At 39.8% G+C, this 14666-nt stretch overlaps 1 protein-coding gene across 1 annotated transcript; it reads left to right on the top strand.

The window, feature by feature from the left end:
* Positions 1-4493: 4493 nt before the first annotated feature.
* gnat2 (guanine nucleotide binding protein (G protein), alpha transducing activity polypeptide 2) lies at positions 4494-12869 on the top strand (the record flags this gene model as incomplete). Its single annotated transcript, XM_084366243.1, has 9 exons — positions 4494-4599; positions 7903-7945; positions 8445-8586; positions 8703-8860; positions 9000-9128; positions 9751-9880; positions 9973-10126; positions 10400-10612; positions 12065-12869. 8 exons carry the CDS (start codon positions 4494-4496, stop codon positions 10588-10590), a joined length of 1053 nt encoding a protein of 350 aa, XP_084222369.1. The 3' UTR covers positions 10591-10612; positions 12065-12869.
* Positions 12870-14666: the final 1797 nt, after the last annotated feature.

Below are 14666 nucleotides of genomic sequence, written 5' to 3'. Positions count from 1 at the left end.
TTGCAGCAGAATCCGCTTCTTTATGACTGTAATTTGAGGAGTTTAAGATTCATGAATGAGTAAATGCTCACTGAGTTTTACTGATATTGAAGATGAAGAAGAGCCTCAAGCTCAATCTGCTCAAGAAAATAAACATCACATAAAGCTCCATCCTCATTCATCCTCTCTGTACCATGGTGTGTAGTATTATTTTGTTAAAAATCATAATGTTTCCTGCTCTCCATTCATCCACTGACCAAAAAGAAGATGTGTTAAGCCCCTCTGGGTTGATCTGGGGCTCTGTGGGTAATCTCGTCAACAGATCAGAGACGCAGGGACTGAGCACAAAGCGGGGCTACGCCTTCCTCCCCCTAATGGGATTGGCTGCCATCACTAGATGTGCTACTGCGATTAGCCTGCTTGGAAGCGTCCAGGGATTTATGTCTCAAGCACCCTGCTCCGGGCAATTAGCACTACATGCTTAGAAAGAATGACGTAGAGAGTAATGCCCCGTTTCTCAGGACAGAACTGACATGATGCTGAGGAGTATGAAAGGGAAAGTGCTGTTTGGTGACTTGATGCATTGATTGTGGGTGCAGGCTGTGCACTTTATCAACATGTTTTATGACTGGAGTTGTCTTTTTAAATCATTTTTTCCCCTAGATGGGCTGTAATGCTTGTAAGGTTGATCTCACTCTGTAGTCAGATAATATTAAAACGGTTAACAAAGATTTTATGAGGAGGATTTGACATTATTTAGAGGTGTGAAAATTCCTGGATTTTTTTCTACTCTGTTTTCACCATTGCTCACGTGTCTCACTTTTTCTTTTTCAGAGGTTCCAGTCTGTCGATCCTTTAGCTGCCAGTTGAGCCTATTTGACCCTGACGTCACTAAACTGCATCTCGGTCTGTCTGTCTGGCTGAAGGACAAACCCAAGCTCTATTAAACCTGCTCCTCGTAACAAACATATGGGACAAAAGCTTTTTAAATATCCATTAATTCCCATCTAGTGTTGGTTAAACAACCTGCCTTTATTAGACTTTGATTGAACAGCTTTCACTGTGTGATGTAGACAACTTTCCAGTCCAACAACTATACTGGGTGTGGCTCCAAAACTGAAGCCTGATTAACGAACACCCACGTACTGCTGAACACGAAAATAAACACATCTGCAATGGCTCCATTTGGACATGAATCGTCAGTGAAACTTATTTGTATAATGATTTACAGATATTTCAGTAAAGCTTTATGTTTAGGACCTTCTAATAAGTGTTAGTTAATACAAGGCCTTATGAGATCCCCCTTTAATTCAATCAACCCTAATCCAATATCAACCTCGATGGCGCTGTATCACTTTAAACCACACATATCTCCCGAACCATAATTTCAAAGATCACCAGACACCTACAACCCACATCAGATTCCTGAGTCAAAAAAATGCCCTAATGTTAAAAAAAAAATATGAGAACTCATTCCTGGATCCGTCCCTTTATCTGGAGCAACACCAAAAGTTAATGGAGTCTATTCTGGGCTCAGATCCATCCTCCATCATGGAAATCCATTCAATAGGTAGTTTTTGTGTAATCCTGCTGACAAACCAACCAACCAACAGACGTGGGTGAAAACATAATCTTCCTGGTGGAGGAAATAAGACAATATAAGTGATATAAGTAATAGCATGATAAACAAGTGTGAATCTTTCTGCGGTCCTGGCCCTACATGTTTTAGATGTTTCCCCAGCTCAATACACCTGATTCATACGACCAGACTGTCATCAAGTGCTGCTGAATCTGATAATGACCCATTTATTTGAGTCAGATTTGTTGGGGCAGGGAAAACAAGTGTTTTACAATAAGATTACAAGCACATCGAGTTTTACAGACTCACCTATTATGTTACTGTTAAAGCTTTTTAGTCCCTTAATTAAGATTAATATTACTTTTTTATACATTAATTAGCAGTTTACTAGATTCTTTATGGTTTACTTTGCTTCTGCATCCACCGGATCTAAAACAAGAGCAATGCCTTATTAAGGTTAATAAATCTTTAAGTATGGACTTATTATCATTTTTTAAGATTACCTTTTGGACCTTTGCCTTTACAGCTAAAGATAGTCAGGAGGGAGGAGAGAGCAAAGGGGCCTAATGGCTGACATCAAATCCAGTCAGTCAGGCCTGCAGCCCTTTGCAGGACGTCATCCCCTCAACTGTATTATCCCAAGTAGGCAAATGCCCAATTAGTGCATTATAAAGGATTTATTAACCTTATACATTGCTCTCACTTTAGATCCGACAGCTGGTTAACTGTTAAGTGCATAGTTAACTACCAATAAGTGTAAAATAAAGTATGTATTATCTTAATAACCAGACAAAAATGCTTAGTAAGGGCTAACAATTAGCAGTTAGCTACAAAATTGTTGGTTAGACTCAATTAATGTGCTTATAATGCTATTAGAAACAATTATAAGAAGCTCATAAGGTCATGAACAAATGGCACATTTATATTTAAATAAACTTTAGTTAATAGTTATTTGACTTTTAACAAATAATGAAATAGTTTATATAATGTTTATTAAGCAATTGTTTATTGTTAGTTTGTAAATGGTTAATAAATACTGTAGTTCATCTATAAACGTTATTTGGATGGCCATTATATAGTTGCAACTGATGTTTATGAGTAACCATAACTAAAGTTTAATTAACTATGATACCATTTATTAATGACAGTTATTATAGAAGTTTTATTATAAAAGTGCTTATAAACGTCTTATAATCTAACAATAAACAGGTTTATGATGCTATTATTAACACCAATATGGTTTTATCAACACATAATGATGCTAATGAGCATCTTATAAGGACTTAATGGGCTTAATTACATATTAACCAACACTTATCATAGGGACCTATTACCAATGTCTCAACATGCTTGTATAGTAACACAACACACAGGTGGCATTAATATTATATGTTGAAGCCATAAAGACTTAAAGGTGCATTATGTAGTTTTGGGGAAGAAATTTTAATAAGAAGTAAAAAATCTGATTGTCTGATTTTATCTTTGCCTAAACAAACTGAATAAACAAACTGAATAAACAAACTGACCTTAAAGGACAACACAGTTTCATACTGTTTAACTGTGTTTATATGTGGCGGACCCTGCCACCTTTCTAGCTTCAAACAGTGTTCTGGGGACCTTATTTTCCTCTGAGAACAGCTTGTTTATTCAGTTGTGGAAAATAAAAATGTGTATCAGTATCTCATTAATATTGTAAATATTTAGAGTTTGAATTTGTTCTCCAAAGCTACACAATAGTTAAACTACACTTTAACTACCATTCGAAAACTAATGCTCCGAATACAGAATCTGCAAATGTGCCGCCATCTTTTTTTGGGACTCTAAAATTACTAAACTTTCCAAACACTCCGCTGGATTCTGACGCATTTTGCTGGGTACAGTTAGCGACCTGTCATCTGACTGAATTAGTGACCGCAGCTACAGTATCTTAGACTAAGTCCTCCATCACGCAGGGCGGGAACATCAGAGTCCTCAAGACAAGGCCCACTGACCTCCACCCATCACCCCACAGGGTCGACCTGCTCAGAGATCAACTGGTCCAATCCTGACCCTTCCTGTCCTCAACATCACTGTCTCAAAACTTCTGCTCCTGCTGAGAAACAAGATGAATATTTAAATAAAACATTTTTTTCGACCTGATGCAGAAAAAAATTAGGTCATGTTGTTGCTGAAGACCCATCGCACAGCAGAGTGCTGTGACAGTTGCTTTATTTAGCAGGAACCACACCACCTGGGATTTAAAGGTCTTAACTGTAAGAAGTTTATGAGAGGTTAATGCCTGCCTCCCTGCTTCGTCCATGTGACTGACACTGAAGTCAAGAGTCGAGGCAGGAAGAGCAGTGTGGATGAAGAGCACAACACCCTGCACACTGACTCCAAACCACACATTTAGATCTTTCAGGTCACAGCAACAATACTTTACTGTCATATGCACAAACCAAGAGGCTCTCTGGTTGCAGGAAATGCATCTGTAGTACATACATGCCATCAGATGTATATGGACAAATCAAACCAATTCATTCCAGCTGAAGAAACTGATGAGATCACTGACTCTCACTGAGCCCAGCTATCTGTGTTTATTTTCTCCTTTTCCTTACATCATTCACTATTGCCCTCATTAGACTAATAGGATTGGCTGGCCAATCAGGAAGAAGAAACTCCTAAGTCAGGGCTTTAAGGAGAGGGTATTAGCAGGTGGTTTCTCTGTTGGGCTGGGCTGTTGAATTGATTTGAACCTTGAGAGGGTCCTCTCTGATCATCTAATCGAAAGAGGTGAACGAAGCCAGGAAGGCTCAAGCACCTCCCTCCCAATCCCCTTCCGCCTGGGAAATCGCCTTTCAGCACGATTAGTGTTGCACCCAGTCTCTGCAGCTTCTCACAGACAACCGTCAAAATTTCTTTCCTTGAGGATCTTGAGTTAGCGGAGGAAGAAAGCATGGGTGCGGGAGCAAGCGCGGAGGACAAAAAGTCAAAGGAGTTGGAAAAACAACTCCAAGAGGATGCTGATAAGGACTCTAAAACAGTCAAGCTATTACTGCTTGGTAAGTGGACTCATGAATAGTCTGTTTTTGGACCCAGACTGCAGTTAATGCAAAAGTGCTCAGATTGGCAGCTTTCAGCTTTAAAAAGATTCAGTAGTTCACTCAACTTTAACTTTTAGTTTTACCTTTTTCCTCTGAATGAAGAACACTTTGTGTTTTTGCATCCGGTCTTCAGAGGAAAACAGAAGCCTTGTAGGCAACAGGTGCAACTGATGCATCAGTTAACAAATTCAAATGTGCAGGAGAAAAAAAAACATAACAGCTTTTGGGAAAATGTTTTAGTCAGCTTTTATTGAACTCTAAAAGGAGAAATCTTAATTTATGTTACAGATCTTTTAATTCATAAGCCTGTACTCATAACTAAATCATGTGCTTGGATTTTATTGACTCATGACTCACAAATGTCTTCAAATCTTGATTTGGCCATCTGTGTTAAACTGCTGACACATCTGTTCTCTGCTAAGTTAGATGTAAGATATGGTACGCTCAGAGGATTTGCAGGCTGTGCAGATGATTTGTTTCTGGATAAAACCCCACATTAGTCTATTAGAAAGATGGGGGGCTCTTTAAGCTTGTGCAAAACCGAGAGAGCATTAGCGAGAGTAAAGTATGTGCAGCAGATGGAGATAAGAGAGAGAAGAGTCCAGGTTGAGCATTTAAAATGAAAAGAGGAGTAATGTATAAGAAGTTAGAGAACAGATTTGCAGAATAGAACAGTGAACAGTTTGCCTCATTTGAAAGTACAATGAAAGTTAAACGTTAGTAAAAGATTTTCACATTAACTACCTGCACAACACAAATACTGCACAGACATCAGCTTGTGCAGCTGTTTTGAGTTGTGTTTTTACACATATTGTGATGTTTTTTAAATCATTTGCAGAACTTCAGCCGTGAAAGCACTTGAAATAACTTAATAACTTAAAATATTTTACTTGTATATTAAATGTAGCGGTTGTGGTCAAATTGTTTATTTTCTCAGCTGTGTCCTAAAATCAGGAATGACTTTTCAATTCTGATGGAAGGACATTGGTGCTTAAAAATAATCATAGCCTTTGGCCTAAATGAATCACAGCACAGCAGCGATATGTCAATCCGATTAGCTAACAGGTTTAGTGCAGATCCACTTGCTGAGATCTTTGTTGATCCCTCGACTCACTCAGAAAGTATGCTACATGCATCTACGTTTTTTAACATCCGTGGTGTCAAAATACAGGGTATCATTTGAGATGTCGATCAAGGAGACAGTGTTAAACACAAAGTAAACATAAAGATTACTGCTGATTGTATGTTTGATACCTTTGTGAGATACTGTAACAAATACAACAACAAAAGCAGGCATGAATTGCTAAATGAAAGTAAGTTGGAAAAATGTAATAGGTTGTTTCATAATGTAAATAATCTTTGCAGAGCATGGAGCTCTGTGCTGTTGCACTGACGATGCATGTTAAAAAATCAAGTATTTAATGTATTTCCTTTACTATAAGACCCTGCCAATTATTGCACCTTAAAATTATCCTCACAACATGTTAAATAAACACTATTCTCCTTCCAGTTCAGACAGTAACAGATAAGGAGAGTGCCATCTTGTGGGCTCTGATGGACATTGTGAAAGTGGTTAGCTCCTTGTGTGAACTAAATGCTTGAAGGTTCAGACAACATACAAACAGCTTTTTGCAAAGACGTCCGTCAGGAAGAAACACCGAACAAACCTAAATGTGGTTAGTTGCAGAGAACTTCCAAGACTGTTACTGCAAGTTTTCCCGCTTCAAATCGAATTAGTCAGATTGTTCTCTAACTTCATTAACTCAGATGGTTCAAAGAATTTTTCCCCTAAAGTCTGCATGTTACAATCAAAGAAAATAGGTTTTGTATGACAAAATGTGCACCATTTCAATCAGTTAAGGCCCTCACAAATCACAAACATGAGACACAAACATCTGTTGTGACTTCTGTAAAAACATTTATCGATGGTATCTCCTGCAGGATAGACACAGACATAGAGCTCCACTTTAAAGTCCAGATTTAATGCAGAGCCTAAAGGCACATTCGCTGATGAGCACGAGCTGAAAGAATGACACGCTCACAGAGCCACCTTTCTTTGCTGCACATCACAAATGAGCAAGAACAACCTTGTTATTGACTCACTAATGACTTCTAGCTGAGGAAAACCAATAGCTTCACCCTGAGAGGGGTTGATGAGGCCTTATGGGTGACGGCGTGATGTCATTAAACGCTCAGCAGTAAGTCTGTGGCCGGAGCTTAATGTGGCTCCAGTGAGAGCAGGACAGACGGCTTTGGTCGCTCCGTGATGTGATAAATTCCTTCTTACAGTGGTGGAGACATCCTGAGCTGCCTGCAAGCTCTCCAATCCAATTGTGACACCTAAATTGTACATGTATGCACAGTCTACATTATGCACGTGTGTACAACGCTGTTTCTTCCCCTGGAATTAAACTCTCATACTGTCTAGACTGCATCCATTCAGTGTGAGCAGCTTAGAGATGTTAGTGGCCTTTGTTGCAGCATGTCAACGCCAAATTCTGATCGAATTTGAATTCTCTGCGAAATTAGAAAACGTTATATGTCAGCAGGATAACAGAAGCCAAGAACTTGTTGTTGTGTTGCGAGGAGATTACGTTGTTCCTGTTAGCAAGTTCAGTGTCCCAGATTACACCATCACAAGAGTTCACACGGAGCTGAGAGCCAGAACTTTATCATCAGCATAATTTAACAGAACAGCTGAAACAATCAGAAATGAATGCACATATTAAAATCTGTCCTCAGACAGCACTATCTGGCCTTGCTTTTGTTCACCTCACCCCACCTTCACCTGCACTTTTCATGACAGCAGCAGCTGCACATACAGAGAGGAGTTTGCTCTGTGCCGACCTGTGAGTTTGGTGGCTCTTTGTCAAACGTAGTATTTTACAACTGTTTCTATTTGTCAGGCCAGGAAGTAAAAAAAAATAGCTTTAAATTCAAACTCAGACTCATGTAAAGTTTGACTGTTGATTGCTGGCTGGCGCACATCTGTTTGCTTGGAGATATACGTGGGACACAAACTGATTATCGGGATTTTCTTGACAAGCCTTGGCATGATTTCCTGTCAGTCTTTTCCCGTTTCGTACAAACGACGGACATCATTTCGAAACTATCCAAATAGATAAACTTTGGGTCTATTTTCGCTGGACTGCTCCTTTAAATCAGAGCACATTCTTTGGCTGTTTATGGCTCCGCTGTGGCATGCCAAAGAGAAACACAGCAGTTTCGGTGTCGTTGCTAACCCTTTTTGTTCTCTTGCAGGCGCTGGTGAGTCAGGGAAGAGCACCATCGTAAAACAAATGAAGTAAGTTTTCATAAAATTAGTTTTTTGTGTCATCCACACCGAGTCGGCAGAAAGCAATCGCAGTGCAGCTGAACGTTTTTGTCTAATCTCATCAGTCAGGCACACAGCCAGCAGGCCAAAGCTCCCTCATCTCTGTCTGTTTCTCTTGCACTGAAGCCTTTTACAAAAGGTCAACAGGGCAAACATCCGCTTACTCTGATTTGTCAGCACTTGTTTTGTACAGTTACTTGGCAATGAGAGCGGAGCGAGGGCAGAGACACACCACAGGGTGGCGCTGTGGGGCCTAGCTCCAGTAGATGTCCAGTTTGTTTTCAAATTGTATGACTTTTAACATGTATGGGAATCAAACCAAACACTTGCAAGTATTTATATTTAGTTTTAATGAAAGTTGAGCTACATAAATGACTATTTTTATGACATTTTTCATTTGATTAATGTATCAAATGTTAACAAAGCTCTTCCCTGAACTCAAATATACATATTTTTTGCATGTGTACAGGATTCTGCATCAAGGTGGTTACACAAAAGAGGAACAGTTGGAGTTCAGAGCGATCATCTATGGCAACATCCTGCAGTCTGCTCTGGCTATCATCAGAGGCATGGAGATGCTGGGCATCGATTTTGGCGCATCCTCTGGACAGGTCTCATATGACACATGATTAACTTGTAGAGTTCATTCTCACTGACATAAAATCAAACTATAAACAGTTATAAAGAGTGCTGATGGATCTTTGTTCTGTTTGATATGAAACCACAGGAGGATGCACAGAAGCTGCAGAACTTGTCAGACTCCATTGAAGAGGGCACAATGCCCGCTGAGCTGTCTGATGTCATCAAGAAGCTGTGGAAAGACTCTGGTGTGCAGGCCAGCTTTGACAGAGCTGCTGAGTTCCAGCTGAACGACTCTGCTGGCTAGTGAGTCCACATCGAGCACTGGGATTGATGGAGGAGTGGGGGGTTACATTCAGAACTAAAGAGGCTTCTAGTTTGTCGTTTATAGATCAGAGTGGTTTCATATCTGAGGCCTGATTGCTGTTTGTTCTGCCATCATCAGCTACCTCAACGAAATGGAAAGAATCTGCAAGTCAGACTACCTCCCCACTGAGCAGGATGTGCTGCGATCTCGAGTCAAAACAACTGGTATCATCGAAGAACAGTTCTCCTGCAAAGAGTTGCACTTCAGGTGAGCTGTCAGACAAATGTAGTGGAGTAAAAAGGGCATTATTGTCCTCTGAGATGGAGTGGAGTGGAAGTGTGAAGTTGCTTTAAATGGAAATACTCAAGTAAAGCACCTTGGATTTATTTGTACATTTCTTGAGTAAATGTACTTAGTTACTTTTCAGGTTTAAAACACTGATCTATGAGAAATAATAAAAATAAAATACAGAGGAAGGGTTTGTAAGCATGTTTGAGTTTTCTGTTAGCTGTTTTCAGTGATGAAAAGTAATCAAGTAAATCTACTCAAGAACAATTTTGAGGTACTTGTACTTTACCAGTATTTCCATCAAAAGTACAATATTTCCTTGCTGATTCTAATAATAATAACAATTTTGAATATCAGATCTGATAATCAGTCGATGGATGTAAATATATGTATAGTTGACTTTTAAGTATATTTATTGTCATAAAAATATTAAATATCAGATACTTTAAAACTCAGGTACTATTCTTAAGGGGAGCTTTAAATTTTACCAAAGCAATATTTAAAAAACAATATATTTACTTTTATTCAAGTATGACTTTTGAGTACTTACCACAACCCTGGTGACCAGAAGACTGACTCTGACTGTGTTTATGGTGAACAGGATGTTTGATGTGGGTGGCCAGAGGTCAGAGAGAAAGAAGTGGATCCATTGTTTCGAAGGTGTGACCTGCATCATCTTCTGCGGAGCTCTCAGCGCGTACGACATGGTGCTGGTAGAGGATGACGAAGTGGTGAGTCGAGACTCGGCTACCTGATCGTGAAGCGTGAGACGGACGTGTCGGCTCTGACAGTAACTCACTCCGTTCTTATCTGACCTTTTCAGAACCGCATGCACGAGTCCCTCCATCTATTCAACAGTATCTGCAACCACAGATTCTTTGCACTGACCTCCATCGTGCTTTTCCTCAACAAGAAGGATCTCTTTGAAGAGAAGATCAAGAAAGTCCATCTGAGTATCTGCTTCCCAGACTATGATGGTAAGAAGGACCGATGCTGCTTCAATGGCTCATGATTTATACCTGCTGCACCCTGCTGCTATGACAGGGCTGAGTTTGTTGGGGAAGTGAGATGATCGGGCTAGATTCATTGAAGAGGTATAGAGATAGAGATATATGATAAAGGAAGAGTTAATTGATCAAGTAAGTAAAACTGCATTTCAGCTGACAGTGATGCAAATGCAGAACGATTGATGTAAAGATGTAAACTCAATGACATTGTGCTAAATCCACTCTCGTCTTGATTTCTTCTAGGCCCAAACACGTACGACGACGCCAGCAACTACATCAAGTCGCAGTTCTTGGAGCTGAACATGAAGAAGGGCGTGAAAGAAATCTACTCCCACTTGACCTGTGCCACAGACACAAAGAACGTCGAGATTGTGTTCAACGCTGTGACGGACATCATCATCAAAGAAAACCTTAAAGATTGCGGTCTTTTCTAAGCAGCTCCAGAGTGAAAAAGAGGTGACCACATCACATCACATCACATCACATCACATCACATCACTACCCGGGGACTTTGCTGATACAGAGTAATAGGGTCCAGATGAGGCAGACCCCCTGACAATTCAACTTAACCCTCAGACAGGGAATCATATTTGGTCATCTTGCGTTGCCAAGAAACAACTTCTGACCATAACATGAGCTCATAAGGACAATTTTGACCTCGTGGGACTGCTGAAGATGAGGAAGATAATAAGAAACAAAATGCAGCGCCTGAAGTGATTTGTGACTAAAATCAGTTTCTCCCAAAGCGGCAGAACAACTTAACTTTTTGTATTTGATCGCAGAAGGATTATGAAACCTACCCTGAAGCTCTTAATGTCGTAAAATGTTCACCTTTAAAGACTTAAAGGGTAATTCCACCAATTGTACACATACAGGTCTTGGGGAATACTACTGCATCTGTGAAAAAAGTAGTTTAAAGCCTATTGTGGCTCCAGAGGAAGCTGCAATTAATCTGATAAATAGCCTCCAGTGATGTCACTCACTGGCTCAGTTGCATTGTGGATACTGTAGTCGGCAGGTTTTGAAAAGGAAGAAAAAAAAACGTGAAATAAAAATGTCGATCCCTGATTCTGCTGTATCAATGTTGATCATTTGTTTTTAAACTGTCCATAATGAGTCCAAAGTGTTAAAAACCTGGTGCCTACATTACCCACAATGCAATTTAGCCTCTGACATCCCTGGGAGCAATTCATCGGATTACATGCAGCTTCCTCTGGAGCCACTAAGGGCTTTACACTACTTTTTTCACATATGTAGTAGTACACCCCCAGACTTGTAAACACACTTTAATGTGTAAAATTGGTGGAGTGAACCTTTAAGCCCAAAAACTAAAAGGCAAAAACACACTACATGCACTGGTAAATTTTGAGCATGTCTTCTTTCAGAGTAGTGGAAAGAAAACTGTCCAAAATGCATATTTAGGTGTTTTTATATAGCTTTTGTAATGCAAAAAAACTAATCAAAGAATATGTAATCAACTGGGGAGATTCAGTGGTAACAGCTGAACCCTGTTCACCCTTAGTGTCCTGCCTAAAGGTCTCATATTGTAGAAATTGTAGAGATTTTCATGTCTGTTTTTGTTACAAAACGGGCAAACCAGCCGTCAGGTCGTCCCTGATGTCACAGCTATACAGTCACCACCTTCATAAACACAGTGAGCGGTGCTTGCTCAGGCCTATGACCGCTGACCAATCAGAGCAGACTAGGTTTTTCTGGCCTTAAAGAGTCAGAGAGTCAGTAGAGGGGCTGCAGCACTGGACCGTATGAGAAAAATAATGTTTTTTTTACATTTCTTTGTTGTAGAAGAAACCCAAAACAAAAATATTAGCCTGAAAATGAGCATAATATGGGACCTTTAAGGTGATTTCAACATGTTTGAGATTGATTGTGTTGTTCTCTTCTTTGCAGAACCTCCTTTCCTACCTTAACCCCTCAACATATTGGCATTAACTGAGAAGTGTACTGATGGAGCTCAGAGGATCCTCAGTTTGACGTGTTCATGCCATCGCTTCAATGCCAAGTCCTGGTCCTTGACTGCTCCTAGCACATCACCATCTCCAACAGTACATCTCTGCAACACAGCGCACGTCCAGCTGGGCTGAAACAACCATTAAGTCACCGCATTGTTGTTGTGGACGTACAGCTTTCTACCAAGATTCTTCAGTGTTTCTAAAGTACAGTATTTGTCTCACACCAGAAGCTGCTGGTTTGAAGGTTTGAAGATGAAATAGTTGCTCATTCGATCCTTGTTGCTTCCTTTTGACTACTGTGTTGTGAGTTATATTTACTATTAAAACCAAGTTCTGTAAAATAAATAAAACAATTAAATCTGGGGGAAAATATTAATATATTTTGAATAGCAACATCGCAACCTTGTTTTTGTTTTTGAGTACAGTAGTCGCCGTGGTCTTGATATTTAAACTGTATAAAGTTGCTGTGCAAATATCTCAGATATTCCCAGTGCTTGCAGTGTATCCAGATTACAAACCAAATTGTACATGTATCTAATCTAAATAGTGTTTAATGTATTCAATTCACTTAACAATTTAATGTGATGGACATGGTAGAGGAACTTTGTACATAAAAGTAGATAATTCAATATATTTTGAAAGATAAACCTGTATGAGAGAGAGGGAAACATTAGAGGGATGATGCTTTATTATGAAAAGGGAATGAGAATCTACTGAGTATGTCCTTTCTTATGAAATGTAGAGGCATGAAATAAAGATGCATTAACTTCACTTGCATGTCTGTGTCTTTGCTGCAGAATCACACCATCACTCACTGAATAATGAATATCCACTCGGAGAAACAGGGCCGTCGGCACTGAGCGATAACCTCAGGCTGTTACTTGTTGGGGACAAAGCTGCTGTTATATAAGTTCCCTGTTTTAGTCGGAGAGGGGAAATGTCAGTGTATGGAAGTTCACTGACAACAAATCTATTGACAGAGCAAAACAAATCAACTATGTTATTAATCTGCAGGTTGAGATTTACTGTACGACTGTGAACAGACGGATTCATGAATCGATAGCACGCCAGCATGTGGAGCCGACATAGAGGAACTGTACCGCTGGATTTGAATGAGCACTGAAGTTTCTTCTTTAAAGCTGTTTTTTAAACTATATATTAGTATAATTTGTATTGAATGCAAATGAATGTAGATACATGTCAGCAGACCTTAAAGCAACATTATAACTCGTCTCTGAGGGCAACACAACTATCGTAAATACGAATCCCAGATGTGACGTTACGTTAATTGCTGACTAGAAACAAAACTTGGCACGTCGTAACGATGTTATGTCTTAAAACTTGTGTCTTGAAATGAACATGCATGCTCAGCCATTTTGTTTTTTACTTTGCCAAGTGTTGCACACAACTTAGAACAGTAAAACTGAGGTAACGTAACCTGAACTAGAGACAACAACACCTGGCTATAACATGCTACATGCTAAACCTCCGTCGAAATGGGAAGACTTAGCGTATGATCAAATACTAGCATGTTGGGAACTTGGTTAACACAGTCAAACATCAAGTGCACCAACATACCGTATAGCTTAGCGAGCCAGCTAACATTACATATTAGTCCAACAGCGACTTGGCGTTTGTTGTGCAGCTGTTTACTTATCAACAGCTGGTGACCGCCAACAACTAAGTGCTAATTGGAGATGTATTCTTGTCTCCTACCTCCCACTTGGTCTTCTTAGCTCGCTCCCTGCTAAGCCAGGTTCCGTTGCCTGCCCCAGTTCTGATGCCCATTCTGGCCCCGGACCGACAACCTCCTCCTCCCTGGGGTCCAAATCCCCTGAGATAGAGTTAACTTTTAGCTGCAGTACACAGCAGTAACATGTTGCTTTCAGGAAGTCTGGTGATAGTCTTGATTTCTGTCAGCAAATCCCACGAAAAGACCAAAACTAAAAATTATTCCATGACATGACATGTTCCTCCATTTAAATGAACTTTTTAAGATGTAGTTTATTCTGATTCAGTTCCACATTCATTATCCTGCAACTATCATTGGTGAAAGAAATATGTAAAGTATTAATCTGCAGCTCAAATAATCCCCAACAATATGTACTTTCAAATCCTGTTTGACTAACATTTGCTAACAAACGGCAGTACCCAGGTGTTTTAGGTAATTCATAGTCTTTTCTTTTTCAATTAAGCCGTTCAAAATCTGTTGTGTGACGCTCTCATGTTGACTTGAAGATTGATTATAGTTGAATTTATGATGCACCTTACATCATTAATAAACTTCCACTGGGTGTTAAACTACAGAGGTAACATACGAGGTAGAATAATGAGGACATATCGGTGGGCAGCGGTGCGTGCAGCAGCTGGAACACAATGAGCAGATGTGTCCCTGAAGTCTAAAAATACTGTTTCCAATGTGCTTGACCTCCTTCCCTGCATAGTGTAGCGTAGTGTAGGTGAGACTGGGCCTCTATAAACCTTCATGGTGGAAAACGTGGTTGGTTTAGTCTTTCAAATTGAAAAGAAAAAAAAACGGA

Source organism: Pagrus pagrus, assembly GCF_965226575.1.
Source record: "Pagrus pagrus genome assembly, chromosome: 11".
NCBI lineage: Eukaryota > Metazoa > Chordata > Actinopteri > Spariformes > Sparidae > Pagrus > Pagrus pagrus.
Note: the sequence above shows the minus strand (reverse complement) of the source record. Positions and strands in the feature narration are given on the sequence as shown.